Below are 16,838 nucleotides of genomic sequence, written 5' to 3' on the forward strand. Positions count from 1 at the left end.
TGTATGTCTGTCAAAGGAAGAGGCAATCTGTTGAAAAAAATCTGCCACCTTATTACAAACTCCAGTCATGTACTGGACACTCACCACTACGCAATTAAGGTGTCATGCATTTAGGTTGGCGAGGACAGAGGTGACTCGGGGTAAGCAGATCTCTTTGGAGAAAGGTCGTGCTCCTCTCCACATGGGATGGGTGACCCGAAATAGAAAAAAACCTCTTGCACTTTTGCCTAGTGAAGTCGAAGCGCCCCGCCGGCGAGGTCGCCGGGATTTCTAGCTGCGCACTTGTTTCTCTCGCAACTTTGTTTCCAGCCGCCATGTCCACCGCTGTTGTGACGTCAACGTCTGCCAGCACCAACTAGATCTGGGAGCCATTGCGCACCAATAGCTTCTTCGGTTCTAATGTCCCTGGGGAAGCGCTAGACACCCGTGCCTCCTACTCCCTCAACGTCTCGGGAACAACATTCCCCGGTCTGTAAACACCGACCCCACGCACTCACCCCCACTACAGCCAGAGAGGGACTGCGGTTGGCTGTGAAAGAGTGTAAGTTCCGTGCAGTGGCCTGTCATTGGCTGGACCTTCTTACTCCCGCCCCTCCTCCTCCGAGCTCTGCCTCTCGCAGTGTCAATGGCTCCTCCTGCCGCGGAGAATTGGGGCTGAGAGCGGAGATTGAGGCGAGCTGCTCCCGTGTTCGCGGCAGCTAGGGCAGAGGGAAGGGGGGAGGCGAGAGCGGGAGGAGGAGAGCTGCGGCAGAGGGAAGGGGGGGGAGGCGAGAGCGGGAAGAGCAGAGCTGCGGCAGAGGGAAGGGGGGGAGGCGAGCGGAGCAACTCCGGAAACACCACCACGTTTCTCCGAGGCCCAGCAGAAATGCCTCTGAGAAACACAGCGTCATTTTGGGATTCGGGGGCGTGTTTTTCTTTCTCTCCTCTTCCCATTGGCAGGAAGATTAAAATCCAGCCAATGGGAAGAGGAGAGAAAGAAAGTAAAAAACACACCCCCGAATCCCAAAAAGACGGGAGCTTAAACAGAGTGACGCCCCTCTCCTCCATTGGCTGGCCTCCGTTTAGGAAGCCAGCCAATGGAGAAGAGGGGCGGGTTCAAGACAACACTCTGCAAAACATCAGTTCTCCCCAGCGAGACTGCGCAAGCGCAGCCTTCGCTAGGCGAAGACCTAAAAAGGGAGAAACAAGACACTGAGCGCTATGAACTGTGTTTTTAGCAAAACCCTTGTATTGAGGGCAGTCATCTGAGATCCACTCCCAAGTTAAAAGTCTCTAGTAGCAAAATGTTCCAGAAACAAAATGTTGAAGACACCATTATAAGAGTTCATAAAAAGGAAAGTGGGAGCTTGTGCTTACAAGTCAGTCACTGAGGCATTTTTGTGCTCTGCTTTTATGGCTACAAAGAAAATTAAACCAAAACGGTACCTCACAAATGGGGGCCCTGGCATAATCTATGATAAAGAGGCCGTGATTTAATGCCCATAATATGTATCATAAAAATAAAGGCCTTTTTGAGCTATCTATGCTAGAGACATTACGGTAATCGAAGAATTAAAGGCTGAAGTGGCTTGATGTTTGGTATTGCAGTTTGTGACCCTAAAAAGCAGAGACGTCTTGCAGATATCTTTTCAAGAGAAGATTAATCTCAATCTTTTCAAAAGTAGTAAATCAAGCTAGGTGGTCTAGAAATGCCATAAACCTATTTCTCACACTTCCAACCAGGCCAATTGTTATTCAAACTCTTACATGTCATGCAGAATGTAAATATGCATCATACAGTGCAGAGGAATCTTAATGACCGAATCGATCAGCCACCCTAGTGCCAGAGTGAGCTAAACTTTAGTAAATACATCATCCAAAGTTATGCTATCCCACTAATGAACATGTCCATTGATAACAAACGTATTTACGCTTACGTTTGTGTGCAATAAAACTTACTAGAAGAAGAAAACATTTAACCAAGCAATGGCTTTAACTATAAACATAAAGAAAACATTCACACGGACAACCAGAACTTCTGCTGGCACGCATACCTAGTGGGTATATACATCTCAAGGTATTACTTACTAGTTCTCGTAATTCTAAGACCCCCTTTATTAATACTTTACCAGAGCCTGTATTGATGCTTAACTCAGCATTCTTTCCATAAATAGCTACGAAGTGCTTCTGACTAGTGCAGGAGTCTCCAAAACTCTGAAGACCTACGGCACAGTTAAATGTACTTTTACAGAAGACCATTCAAACGGAAAAAGGAGCTTTTCAAGCAGATTTCAAGTATATAAAGGACGAGGAAAAAAGCATGCTATGCTCAGTAGTTTCAGAAAAATTTTAAACTACCCACATTTCATTATGTGCCTTCTGAATGGTCATTAATTTTCTTATTATGTACTTTGGAGTACGTGTGGTGGTGATTCGTGGCTGTGTTCAGATTGTGTTCATTACAGCGTAGTCCAGTTTAACAGCACCAAGGTGCTTGTTTGCATGCCATGCCAATCTAACGTTCTGAAGCTGAGCCGATTTGAGAAGGCTTAAAAATGGAACTGTTTCATACGCCACAAAATGGAGGCAGCGGGCATGCACGTTTAACCACACTTTCTTTCTTCGCGTGCCTCATTCCATTCTCTAAAGGGTTCCATAGTTTTGAAACTAATTCAAACCTCAGAGCCGGCCCTGAGGCTGGAAATGAAGAAAGGGTGGCAGGACAACTTGGGGCAAGTCAAAGTGACACTGACCCTGCAATGAATCTGAATGAAACAGACTACTGAACAGCCTCTGGCTTTTCATTTCCACCGCCTGGGATTGGATGTCAGTCAAGGAACAAAGAAGGAACCCTCTCTTTTTTTTATATTGTCTAATCCAGATCTCAAGCAAATTATATTGGCACTTTCTACAAATCTTGCATTTTTGTAGTGCAACAAAACTGTGGCTTACGTAGCCAGGTTCAGCATGTTTCTCTAAAAATGAGAATACATTAATGTGTAGCAAAGAAATCTTTTTGGTGCCTTATACCACGTGTCTGCCTTGAAGAATAAATAGTGTACCTAAAATCACCTATTGAGGAACACATTTCAACAGTAAACAAACCATAATACGAATTACAAAACTTGCTATTCCTTTTTTGTCAAATTATAGTATTATGTGCGTATAGTTGCCAACTTACATACAAGTGAAGAGTTTAAAAAGTTCTTTCATTGAAATAAGAATATTGCAAAGCCTGGCTTCCTGCAGCCATAATAACTGCTGGCTAAGCATTTTGCATGATTAAAGTGCGATCAAGGGAAAATCATTGAGCTTCATCTGTCATTCGTGCATTCCTCCTTTCTATGGCTTTCAAAACCTTTGTTAAATGTCATCAATGGCATCCCAAATGTCACCATCCCCTTCCAAGGCACGAAACAACCTGAAGAAAATCCAGATAGTTTTCTAGTTAGCAAGTTCTCTTTTAATATCAACAGTTTACAAATAAAATTAATTGAATTGAAACAAAATAAATAAAATAAACACAGACCGGGCTATTAACATTGTTTGGTGGACATCAAAAGCTTAAAGAAGTGGGTTAAAGTAAAAGATGGAATGAACGGATCCTAGCAGGGTTGACGTTGAAACGAGTACTCTGAGAGTGGTCAAGATAATAGACACTTGCAAATGATGTTTGTACCTGTGATTCTTCCTTCCACGGCGATCCAGCACCACAGGCTAACAAATTTCAGAGTACCTGGACATCAGTGTTATGCTTAGGAGACACTTATCTGTCTTTTAGACTTTATCTCCCAGGGACACAATATAAAGCAAATGGTTATGACAACCTGCTGCTAAATGAGGCTTAATCACCAAGTATTAATCTTTAGAAATATTACTTACCTGTAATTAAAGTTCTTCAGGGTTGAGTTCGTTCATAGATTCACATGCTTGAATCATTACCAGCCGGTAAGCGAAGAATCCTTTTTTTTAGCATAGAAGTAGAAAGTATTAACATGCCCGAGGTAAAATAATCGTGTTTATTTAGAAGTATATTCAACTCACTGAAATTTGCCCACATTTTTGCCAATGGAACAACAGTGCTGAACTTTTAACACCCCCTATGAGCCACCACACCTCAGATTTCATAAGACAAGAGTGAAAGATTAGATGAACAGAGTGAGCCTCTGGGTGGGGAAAGGGAAGAGTGGGGTTGGGGGAATCACATGAGAATTTGAGATATACCAACGCAGGAGGACCGCAGTTACAAGTAATTAACTTACTTCTTCCCAAGAATTGGATGTTCAATAAATTCACATGCACATGCAAGCATTAACTACATTAATACTTAAAAGTTAGAAGCATGCTCACCTGAGACACAAAAGATTACACAGTACTCCTTGAGCCATCAAATAGCCAGCCCCTGGTCCAGGCTGTAAGGTTTGGTGAGGTATATCTGTTTTTCAATGTGGGGGTTTGTGGACATGTAGCAGCACTCCTATGTGCAATGCCTCCATAAGGGACATACTTCCTCTGGAATAAGCAGTCACTTTCACTGTAAGAAGACAATTAGCCTTACTGTGGTGAAAGGTACTAGAGGCAGAGATACTCATCATCGAGCAGTTTTGTAATTGGATGCTCTCTTCCAGGTTATCTGAAGAAGGCATAGAGCTGGCCCGAGGTTCTGATTTCTAAACGATGTATATGTAAGACTTTCTTTGGCCAGTAGAACGAGGTAGGGTAGCATCTTATGGGGGCAGTGAAACTACTGGGTCCAGGCGGTAATGGCCAAAACAAATGCAGAAAGCCTGGAGCCAGGCCATGAGATTCAACAATGTTAACTTGGGGTGCAAGTCTTGACCTATTGTTTTGATAGATCAGGTAGATTAGGTTTATCTTGAGGGAGCAAACTACAGCAGATTTGTGAAATAATATTGTCCTGGCCCTGTACAGGCTAGCTGTTAGAATCAGAGAACAACATTCTCTCTTGGGATAGCTGATAACCTCAGGCACTAAGGAAAAGTGCAGTCAAAGTTATTGTGCCACGAAAAACGCTTCTCCTCTGTCAACTGGCTGTCAGTGTATGCTGGTAATAAACTAGCTTTTCTTGTTCGGAGGCGCAGCAACATTATCCAGTTGATGAGGAACCCATCGTCTGAAAATCACTTTTTTGGTCTGGAGGCAGTTCCCCTTCATGCCCCCCTCTGACATCGTCAGACAACACTGACTCAGCATAGTATCCTACGCCGACGACACCCAGCTCATCCTCTCCCTCACCAAGGACCCCATCACCACCAGACTCAACTTCCAATAAGGAATGAAGGGCTTTGCATCCTGGATGAGCAGCAGCTGCCTGAAGCTCAACTCGGAGAAGATAGAGGTCCTCGTCCCCGGGCCCTCCCCCTCTGCATGGGACAACACCTGGTTGTCCATCGCCCTTGGCAGCCCCCCACCATCACAGACCACGCCCGAATACTCTGCATCATACTGGACTCCTCCCTCTCCATGAGCCGACAGATCAACGCTGTTGCCTGCACCTTCTTCAACACCCTCCGCATTCTCCGGAAGACCTTCAAATGGATCCCCCCCGAATCAAGGAAGACCATCACCCATGCACTCATAACCAGCAGACTGGACTACGAAAACGCCCTCTACGCCGGGATCAACAAGACTCTTCTCCACAAACTTCAGACCATACAGAACAGACTCGTCCTCTGCATCCTTCGACACAAACATATCACCCAAAACCTGTGAAACCTCCACTGGCTCCCCGTTGAGAAAAGAGTAACTTTCAAGATACTCATCCACAAATGCCTCCACAACACCGGACCCCAATATCTCAACAACAGAATCTCCTTCCACGCACCCAAAAGGAATCTCAGATCCGCCCACCTTGCCCTTGCCGAACCCCCGCGAATTCGCAGAGCAAGAACGGGTGGAAGAACCTTCTCCTACATCGCAGCCAAGACCAAGAACGGGCTCCCGATCGACATCAGACGTACCCCCACCCCGCACATCTTCAGGAAGACCCTCAAGATCTGGCTCTTCAACTGACCGGAGCTGCCACCCCTCCCCATGCGCTTTGAGGCCCTTGAGTAGCGCGCCCTAAAACCCCTGATTGATTGATATATCAGGAAAGAATACAGAAAGATATCTGGCCAATGGTGCCAACATTTTGACGTACATGTTGTGTAAAAGAGAGAGGCAACCAGATGTGTGTTGAGATTAATACTGTTGGAACTGTCAATCTGGGATCCCTAGTCCACATTTATCCATAGAAGAACACAAGTTTGGTGTTATTTGACACCATATGTACTGCTGTTGTGTTGCTGACAACTCAATTAATTAAAAGAGTCATAAAAAAGCTTTCAGCCAACAATACTTTTTACTTCACTTGCAACAGCTGTTAATTCTTGTAATGCTACAACTTGTACTCCCTTTAAACCGCTTTGTGACAAGCCCAATAAGCACTTTTCTGACAAATTCAGAAAATACGTCAAGCTCTGATCCCGAATACCAAATAACCAGATGCATCTGCGTTTGTCAGAGCCTCACCAATTTGTAATTAGAACATATTTCAGCTTAATCAGACTGATCGGAGCTTGCGTCTTAAAAAAAAGTTAACCCACTGACTCCATATGAGAGACTGCATGCCGTGCTTGGCTTTTCATACAACATTCCAACGTCTTTGCACCCATTATATGCAACCTGATAACTATATCTATGCAAAAGTCCTTTGTTCCAAAGGGCCTGACTTACAGTATGACAGAAGCGTGCTCCATCCTACATGACGGATATCCCATCTGCTTTATTACAAGTGCATTGTACCCCATTCACCAAACTCTAAATCAGGCCCCAAGTTACTTAAAGAAGGCTTAGTGACACTATTTTTAAAGAAGCCTTAATTCTTTTCTTCTGATGCTGCCAATTTCTTGGCCAATAACTACCTTGCAAGTTCTGTCACAATATAGTAACAAAAGACCACAGTCCAACATGTACAATATTGGGTGGACTTCAAACAAATCCCATTTCTTATCCAGTAGGGTTTTAGACCATGGTGTAGGCGGCTTCCATTCTTGTAATGTTATACTTGTCTGCGGCCTCCAAGAACGTGGACCATGCAATCCTTTTTCAGCAGTTATCCAAAGTGGCAGGAGCTTTAGAATAGTCAGTTAGATGGTTTAAATCTTTCGTGGATCAGTGACCTCAACACTTCAAGCAAGTACCATTTCTATCAGAAACCAGCACTCTTGATTACAGAGTCTTGCCAACAACATCACTGTTCCACCACACTGTTTAATAGATATCTGTACCACTTTTTCATTTATTGTAAGACTGTCATACGTCACTGCAATTTATTGCAGAAGAAATCCAGATCTATAAAAAAGGTTTCTAATGAATCCAGGCCGGGCCTAGATCTGGGACATCCAGAGGTGAATGAACTCTATCCACAAATAAATCACTCCAAAATAGTACTTAAAATATTTGGTGCAAAGGGAAGACCTTCTCTCACCACCTCAGAAGAGCCAACATTTTTTAATTGGATTTTGACCTGGAGCGAGTCAGAAATTCTCTCTGATGGATCACTCAAGCTTCAGAGTATCGCTGAGGTTAAGTTTTGCTGTTTCCAACTAAAAGGCATAAACCACAGTACATTTTAGATTGGGGAAGTGAAGTGCTTTAAATATTAACCTTCCCAAAAACCTTTCTGTACAGTTTCTATGTGTGTTGTATGCAATGGTCTAGGATTTTCTAGGCGGAAGAGATGAAACCATGTCCCAGCACCATTTGGAGCACTGCACTAGCTCCCAGTATACAACTACACTGTAAAAGTCTCAACTAGCTAGAACTTGTGTTCCGTCCTCTAAAGTCACTTGGTACATTCCTCTGCAGGACCTTCATAGTAAAGATAAGGAGCACTAACTGGTATCTAGATTTAAGAGCAGCTGCTCCTTCTCAGTTCAGGCTCCCATTGATTTTTCAATACTCTTTACAGGCATTTATGTAATAATAGAGTCTGTTGGACATTGTGAGTAAAACTGAGGTCTGTAACATGCATTCATTTTTGAATATGTGATAATATATAATTCACAAAACATTGCAGCACACAGAGCACCCAATGACACATTTTAAGCTATACATACACCATATCTTTCTGACTTATACTGAATATTTATCGTGTTAGTTGCTTAACATCCTACTCAGGAGTCCCTACAACAGTTTGTACATGAAGAAACAATAAATGAACAATATAGTTAAACTTTAACTAAGCATAACCATAAACCTAGTTGTAGGAAAATGCCCCTTTTTGACATGGTCACCCCCACTTTTTGCCTGGCATTCAATCCAATTTTGACAGAAAGTGCACTGGGTTCTTGTTAACCATGTCCCCAGTACCAGCTCTCTTTCCTTAAAACTGTACAATTGCCCCCTAATAGGCAATACCTTTAGCACCACTCTATGTCCCTAGTAAATGGTCCCCCAGATACCTAGGGCAAGGGTACTAAAGAGGGTCTCTAAGGGCTGCAGCATGTACTATGCCACAATAAGGGACCCCTCATCTAACTGATGCAACTGCCATTGCACGCTGCATGTCTTGGTGCAGACAAAAGTGAAAACAGGACATGGTACACATCTTTGTGAAGGCAGAATGTGCAAGTCTGGGACAGGGTTATGCCCGCTTCCACAGGAATTGGTACTAAAGGAGGCGTCGTGACCCTAGGGGTAAGTAGCCCATTGGCTACTATCGTATACTCTCCTTACACATCAACATTTGGTATTTAGAGGAGCCCCTGACACCAGAAAATCAGATCCTGCTGACCTGAAAGAAGATGGACGCTGAAGAGTCACAAAAGCAAGAAGAGAAGACCAGCAACTGACTTGGCGTCAACCCTATCAGCCTGCTTGCTGTCCTCGACAAAAGCACCCAAGACGAAACCGTTCTGCAGCTGCCTGTGCCTCCAAAAGCCTGGCAGGACTTACAGCAATCACCCAAGATCCAGGAATTCTCGTGGAATAGAGGAGCTGCTCCACTGCATCCTGCAGGCACCACAGAAGAGCTTCGAGGAATCCGGATCCCCAAAAACCTGACATCGGACAGCACCACTGCACTTGTGCCACCTAGCCCGAGTTAAAGTGTGCCCACTATGCCAGCGTGATGCCCAGACGCTCCATATCCGAAGCCCACCTTTGGCTTATCAACTGTGGACCTTCTGACACCGCCTGCAGCCTCGTTGTGCCAGCCCCTTACACAGCAAGTGTCTCCAGTGACAGAAACCTGATGCCTCAGGACACCTTTAAACCTGGCCACCTGGGCAGAGGAGAATAGGACCAAAGGTGTCCCCATCGTGAGAGCTGAGCCCCCTGGTTGGTTTAGCAAGACCTGCCCCCCAGTCCCAGCCTGCAACCTCTTTTTGACCAGAACGATCCCTATTGACTTCAACGGGGCACCCGATGCTGTGTTGCACCTCTGCACCGGGCCGCCACAGAGCTGCCCAAGGTGACCTGCTGGTGCTGCCTTGGACCTTGCCCCATACTCACCATAAGTCCAGAAGATTGATCCTGTAAGTCACTGTAAGGTACCTGTTTGCAGTATATGCCTTTCCTCCATAGGATAACAGTACCGCTTCAGAAATTGCAGTGTCGACTTTAAATAACTGTGAATATTTCTAACTTGAAACGTACTTACCTGATCGTGATGATTTTGGTATCTAAATATAAATAAAAACATGTCATTTTTAAAATAAATTGCTGTAGATCTCCATATTAATTAATGTGTATTATTTATTGTCTGTGTCATTACAGAAGTTGTCTAGCAATCCCCTATGATAAGCCTAAGGGTTCTCAACTACACTACCCCCTAAGAGAGCACCTTGGGATTGCTAGAGCAAGCCCCTTCCACTTATAAAGAATAGCTGGACTCTTTGCACAGTACACAGGGGCGGCTCCTCAACTATGGCGGAGGAGAGTCACCCCACTGAAAAATAAAATGATAACAAAACCATTTTATTGTCATTTTATTTTTCTTACCTTATTGCCAGCTGAGGGTAGGGCGTGCCATGCTGATGAACTGCATGTCAGCAGTAGGTAGGAGGGGTAGGCACTTATAAGTGCACCTCAGTTTTGCCAGCAGTCTTAGGCGGGCCAAACAGACATGAGCAATTAGGTTTCTCCAACTCAGCTGTGTTGTACAGCCGGGTTGGAGAAAAGCTTGAGGCTCCCTGTGCCTGAGCGAATGTAAACCAGCCCGCTCAGGCCAATTTAGGTGCTGCTCTGATGCTAGGTACAGCATGAGAGCAGCATCTGGATTGGGTGGGGAGCCTTTGCAGTGAAGCGAGAGGCAACACTGGCTTTACAGGACACAAAAGTAGTGGCAGATCTAGAAATCTGACAGTAGTTGTACTTATACCCCGCAAATTCAAATTACATGGAGGGGCCCACCCATGCTCAGGACCCAGTCAAGAGCTCTCAAGCCAGGGGCTTGCTGCCCGTGCACACTGCCTGGGGGAGGACCTGAGCTCGGGGCCACCAGCTCCGTGGGGGCTGCAGGTTCTATTGCTACGCCATTGCTGTAAAGTACTTGTGCCCTCTGGGACATCTTTCAACGGCACTGCAGCCCACAGGGACTGGTTATATGCGGTCTGCGAGCAACGGGGGGACATCAAAGGATTCAAGGAAGAAAGTTGAGAAACAAGTTCTTTTGTACCTGCATAATAAATAAACTCCCATCTTGAACGGTCTTCCAGAATACATTGACCACCCATCCATCAACTGAGTGATTGTAACTTGCAGCTAAGTAATGGAATTTCACATCTGAAACCCCAGCCCACCCTGGTCAGTTGGTATATTCTAATAAGCCAGGTACCAAAATGGGTAAGGTTTCCAAGATAGTACCGGTATTTGTGTCTAAGCCTCAGTGAGAGGCATGTCTGTAGACATACGGAATAGGCTAGATTTGCTCCAATTGGTCGAACTTCCTGACAATAGGTTTGTTAAATTTAGGATTTTAAATACTTGCCATAGACTGCCCCAACCATCTTTCATAAATAGTAAAATATCGGCGTATCGGGAGATCTCATGTATCAAAGGAATACCCCATTCCTCGATGCCCTTTCTCAGTGGTACAGCAAAGGGTTTCAATGCTAGGAGAAAGAAGATTGGGGATAGTGGGCATCCCTACTGCATTTCTCTATTAACATTGTACGTCTCAGAAATTGACTCACCAACCTGAACTCAAGCCGGGAGTTTTGTATATAACAATTGAATCCTTCTCATCATGGAACTAACTGCCTATTCCACATTTATGTAATCCCTGGCGCAGGTATCTCCAGCCTAATGCGTCAAAGGCTTTCTCAACATTAGTGGAAAGGGATTTACACCGAGGCTCTCATTTATAGCTAACTCACAGTACCACACATTATCCACTCATGCGGTTTTTACAAATCCGCGTAAGGTGATAAAAATGTGCGCACTCTATTTATGGAAAACCGAATCTCTTCTTCAGGATGCAGATTTCTGGCACTTAGAATGACTGCACAGTTAAGCGCTCAGTCACCAGACCTTTTCTGTGACCAGCGCTGTATGCAGAAGGGATCATGATTTGCACACGTGGGACACGGACTCAAAAGGCAAATGTGTGCAAGGCCTTGTTGGAATTACATTCGTTTCATTCTTGTGGTAAATATATAAAACAAGTGCACAAAAGACGGAAGTTTTTCACACCACAGGGCACTGACTCTGAAGCTTTGAAGGATGCCTTTGAAAAAAGTGCATTTGTGGTTGCGAGTTTGAATCTTGTGAAGGCCGTGGTGTGGTGAAGACCATGGGCGTCCGCGGGGGGGGGGCTCTTGCCCCCCCCTGGATCGCCAGTGCGTCTGTGGGCCCAGTCAGGGCCAGCCCTAGTCCATCATGCTTTTGAAATGGTGCCATTGTTCCAGGTGGCAGCCCCCTCCATTGGGTGGGAAGGGTGCAAGGGGGTGGCCGAGAAGGGTGCAAGGCAGAGGGGAGAAGGGTGCAAGGCAGAGGGGAGAATGGTGCAAGGTAGAAAAGGGTGCAATGCGGAGGTGGAGTAGGGTACAAGGGGGAGGGGGAGAAGGCTGCAAGGGGGAGGGGGAGAAGGGTGCAAGGGGGAGGGGGAGAAGGGTGCAAGGGGGATGGTGATGAAGTTAAAAATGTGCCCGCCCTGGAAACATTTCTGCGGACGCCATGGTGGAGACATAGGATATACATTTATGTCAGGCATCAAATAAATTGTGAAACTGTGTAATCAAGCCAATCACCGGAATCAAACTTTTGATTACAAAATAGTTTTTTCAGAGGTAGGTTTTCTTGGCAGTGAACCAGCATGCCAGTAGAAAGAAATGTTATACTTTTTAGGTATGTGTCAATTCTGAACACAAAATATACATGCCTATTTTACACACACAACCACCAACTGCGAAAAGGCAGGTGAAATATGCGCACCCAACACTGGAGGACAGGGCTTCCAGCAATCGTAGATGGGAAGCTTTAAAGCAACCAGCCTTTCTACATGTTTCTCACTTTTCCCCCATAAGTTTGGTGCATTTCCAGACAGTTTCACCGCCCTTTCACCGACAGAGTGAACCTGGGTAAAATATGTGGGGGAAAAGGTAAAGGGCAGCTGCATTTTTCCATTGTATTTTCCCAATAAAAAGCGAACTTCCACAACTTTAAATTAGGACATGGGTGCGCTCCCAATCACGTAGAATAGTTGCTGGATAGTTAGAGATGTATTCCAACCTGAAATTAATGCGTTTTGATTTTTATGCACCAAATGAGGCTTCAGGGGAGTAAGGTGTTTGCCAGAATTTTTTCTAATCCTATATCAGTCTTCAAAATGGAGACGAGGCGGAGCTCATTGAAGTCTTAGTAGCAAGACTACCAGGGTTTCATTGGCCGTTTCAGGGAGATAATCATGAAGCCATATCAAGCATAGCTCATTGAGGTCTTAGTAGCGAGACCACCAGGGCTTCATTGGCCGTTTCATGAGATAATCATGAAGCCATATCAAGCATAGCTCATCGAGGTCTTAGTAGCGAGACCACCAGGGCTTCATTGGCCGTTTCAGGGAGATAATCAAGAAGCCATATCAAGCATAGCACATTGAAGTCTTAGTAGCGAGACCACCAGGGCTCCATTGGCCGTTTCAGGGAGATAATCATGAAGCCATATCAAGCATTGCTCATTGAGGCCTTAGTAGCGAGACCACAAGGGTTTCATTGGCCGTTTCAGGGAGATAATCATGAAGCCATATCAAGCATAACTCATTGAGGCCTTAGTAGCGAGACCACCATGGCTTCACTGGCCGTTTCAGGGAGATAATCATGAAGCCATATCAAGCATAACTCATTGAAGTCTTAGTAGCGAGACCACAAGTGCTTCGTTGTCCGTTTCATGAGATAATCATGAAGCCATATCAAGCATAGCTCATTGAGGCCTTAGTAGCGAGACCACCAGGGCTTCACTGGCCGTTTCAAGGAGATAATCATGAAGCCATATCAAGCATAACTCATTGAAGTCTTAGTAGCGAGACCACCAGGGCATCATTGGCCGTTTTATTGAGATAATCATGAAGCCATATCAAGCATAGCTCATTGAGGTCTTAGTAGCGAGACCACCAGGGCTTCACTGGCCGTTTCAAGGAGATAATCATGAAGCCATATCAAGCATAGCTCATTGAAGTCTTAGTAGCGAGATCACCAGGGCTTCACTGGCCGTTTCAAGGAGATTATCATGAAGCCATATCAAGCATAGCTCATTGAGGCCTTAGTAGCGAGACCACCAGGGCTTCACTGGCCGTTTCAAGGAGATAATCATGAAGCCATATCAAGCATAGCTCATTGAGGTCTTAGTAGCGAGACCACCAGGGCTCCATTGGCCGTTTCAGGGAGATAATCATGAAGCCATATCAAGTATAACTCATTGAAGTCTTAGTAGCGAGACCACAAGTGCTTCGTTGGCCGTTTCATGAGATAATCATGAAGCCATATCAAGCATAGCTCATTGAAGTCTTAGTAGCGAGACCACCAGGGCTTCACTGGCCGTTTCAAGGAGATAATCATGAAGCCATATCAAGCATAGCTCATTGAAGTCTTAGTAGCGAGATCACCAGGGCTTCACTGGCCGTTTCAAGGAGATAATCATGAAGCCATATCAAGCATAGCTCATTGAGGCCTTAGTAGCGAGACCACCAGGGCTCCATTGGCCGTTTCAGGGAGATAATCATGAAGCCATATCAAGCATAGCTCATTGAAGTCTTAGTAGCGAGACCACCAGGGCTTCACTGGCCGTTTCAAGGAGATAATCATGAAGCCATATCAAGCATAACTCATTGAAGTCTTAGTAGCGAGACCACCAGGGATTCATTGGCCGTTTCATTGAGATAATCATGAAGCCATATCAAGCATAGCTCATTGAGGTCTTAGTAGCGAGACCACCAGGGCTTCACTGGCCGTTTCAAGGAGATAATCATGAAGCCATATCAAGCATAACTCATTGAAGTCTTAGTAGCGAGACCACCAGGGCTTCATTGGCCGTTTCATTGAGATAATCATGAAGCCATATCAAGCATAACTCATTGAAGTCTTAATAGCGAGACCGTCAGGGCTACATTGGCCTTTCAGGGAGATAATCATGAAGCCATATCAAGCATAACTCACTGAGGTCTTAGTAGCGAGACCACCAGGGCTTCACTGGCCGTTTCAAGGAGATAATCATGAAGCCATATCAAGCATAGCTCATTGAGGTCTTAGTAGCGAGACCACCAGGGTTTCATTGGCCGTTTCAGGGAGATAATCATGAAGCCATTTCAAGCATAACTCATTGAAGTCTTAATAGCGAGACCGTCAGGGCTACATTGGCCTTTCAGGGAGATAATCATGAAGCCATATCAAGCATAACTCACTGAGGTCTTAGTAGCGAGACCACCAGGGCTTCACTGGCCGTTTCATGGAGCTAAGCAATCTCAAGAGAAGTGTTATATAGTTGCAATAGCTTTGGTACAAGAATTTCGGAGTACGGTCAATAACACTCAATTGGCTTTCCATTTGCCTCAGGGCTATTATTTCACGCTGGGCTCAAGTGAAAGCCCCTTATCTCCTCTGCTGTTATAGGCTGATCTGATAGCCCTGAGTTCCACGTCTGATCTAGGGCGAGCCACGAAGTCAAGGATTATACATACAGTCTCACTTGAGCCCTAATGTGTATTTCTATATAAGGTGGAACAATGGTCAAAGCATGCTTGTGTCAATCTAGTTTGTCTCGGATTACGGTGATTGGTGGGCACGTCCTTTCAGGTTTGGGTAGCCTGGCCCAACAGCCAGGTAAGCCATTCCTGCACACACTGTCTGGGATGTGGGTCGGTCCTGTTCAACTGCCTGGATCACTTCTCTACTCAGCCCAGAGTTCTGTTCCCAGTCTAGGCTGCAGTGCAGTTCATGTGATTCCAGGCAAGCGCTGGGACTGGGATACTGCTGCATACAGCTTTGCTCTCTAGCCATCATTTTAGTTGCAGCCTCGAGTCAAGTTGTTGTTTGGAGGGACTCCGTAATGCTCTTGATTTTCAATTTTCCAACTGATAAGTCTCCAGTCTCCACATCTCCACAACCTGAGAATTTTTGCAGGGGTTTGGGTGCAGTATTTTCCCAATACAAAGAGGATGTCAGATTAGGGAAGGCCAGCGGGAGCACCCTCAAAGTGGCGCTACCCAATTGGCTGCTGGCCACGGCCCCCCACACCAGTTCAGGCTCCCACGATATGGAATGCACTAGACTTCAGGCTGTGAACCTAATTGATAAGCTTCAGATAAAGCTGATGATTTACCTGTTTCGCCAGACAGTTTTTAGTAACAGCATCAAAGGGCCCTTTGGGGTACTGGTGCTTTAAAAATGCTATTAGTTATTCACAGTGGACAATTGTTGCGTGAGGTTTTCTATACATGCATATAGTGACTGCTCAATCTCATTCCATCTTGTTGCAAGAGAGGAACAGGTGGCTGAATGCTGAGTGATAACAGACTGACATATGTAATCCTCCTTGCCCAATCAGGTTCTACTGTGCCTAGTCCTCACCCACCGTCTGCAATACCTTCAACAGAAGCAGACTCAGTGGAAACATGTCCAGCAGGCCATAAGACTAAATGACCTTTGTCTTCACCAAGGGAATCATTCAGAGGGAAGTGTATGGCTAAAACCAGAAGATACTTCCCATATAGAGCCATGGGAAAGAGATTCACAGATGCACACACCAATCTTCATCAATTAGGGGTGAAGTAGCCACTCATGGCCATACAGCGAGAGAGGACTTAGAGCCAACCCTCTCATGCTGAAAGACTCTGCAAAATAAGTTATTTTCAAGAAAATTCCCCATCACTGCGCAAACTACTAGATGAATTACCTAGCCAGACAGAGTTCACAAGCCTGCCCCGCCATGACTGTTGTTGTAATGGATTGTGACAGAGATTTCTGACAGAATCTGCAAGACACTCTCCTGAATTCAAAGATGGAAGGGAGAAACAGCTCCTTGTCAAGGATGAGACCTTCACTCCCACTCAAGCAAATGTATGAGCAGATCCTACTCTCACATGGACCAAAGGTCATGTACCATCTTGTTGCCCAAATGAACACCCCTGCCCAGTGAGGAGTCCATGACCATGGTAGCTTGAGTCTTTAGAAGGTTGTACAGATTAACCATTTCAGTGGAGGGGGATGCACCAGTGCAGATCATGTTGACTCTATGGAGAAATCTGCAGCTAGTGACTGCCATGAGGCTGTAACCAATGCAGTTGCAAACACCACAGGAAGGTCCTCACCTGCCTCTGGTGTGTAGTACCAACAGGTTGCATGAGGGCAGGCAAATGTAAG

General features: G+C 45.3%; 1 protein-coding gene across 3 annotated transcripts in view; it reads right to left on the reverse strand.

Moving 5' to 3' along the window:
* Positions 1 to 1,206: 1,206 nt before the first annotated feature.
* LOC144769073 (E3 ubiquitin-protein ligase RNF14-like) overlaps positions 1,207 to 16,838 on the reverse strand; it is a 140,903-nt gene continuing 125,271 nt past the window's right edge. For all 3 annotated transcript variants that reach the window (XM_078653072.1, XM_078653073.1, XM_078653071.1), the window contains one exon: positions 1,207 to 3,400. In XM_078653072.1, the coding sequence (XP_078509198.1) occupies positions 3,343 to 3,400 (58 nt within the window). In that variant the 3' untranslated portion in view covers positions 1,207 to 3,342. The remainder of the gene's footprint in view (positions 3,401 to 16,838) is intronic.

Source organism: Lissotriton helveticus, chromosome 7 (genome assembly GCF_964261635.1).
Source record: "Lissotriton helveticus chromosome 7, aLisHel1.1, whole genome shotgun sequence".
Classification (NCBI taxonomy): domain Eukaryota; kingdom Metazoa; phylum Chordata; class Amphibia; order Caudata; family Salamandridae; genus Lissotriton; species Lissotriton helveticus.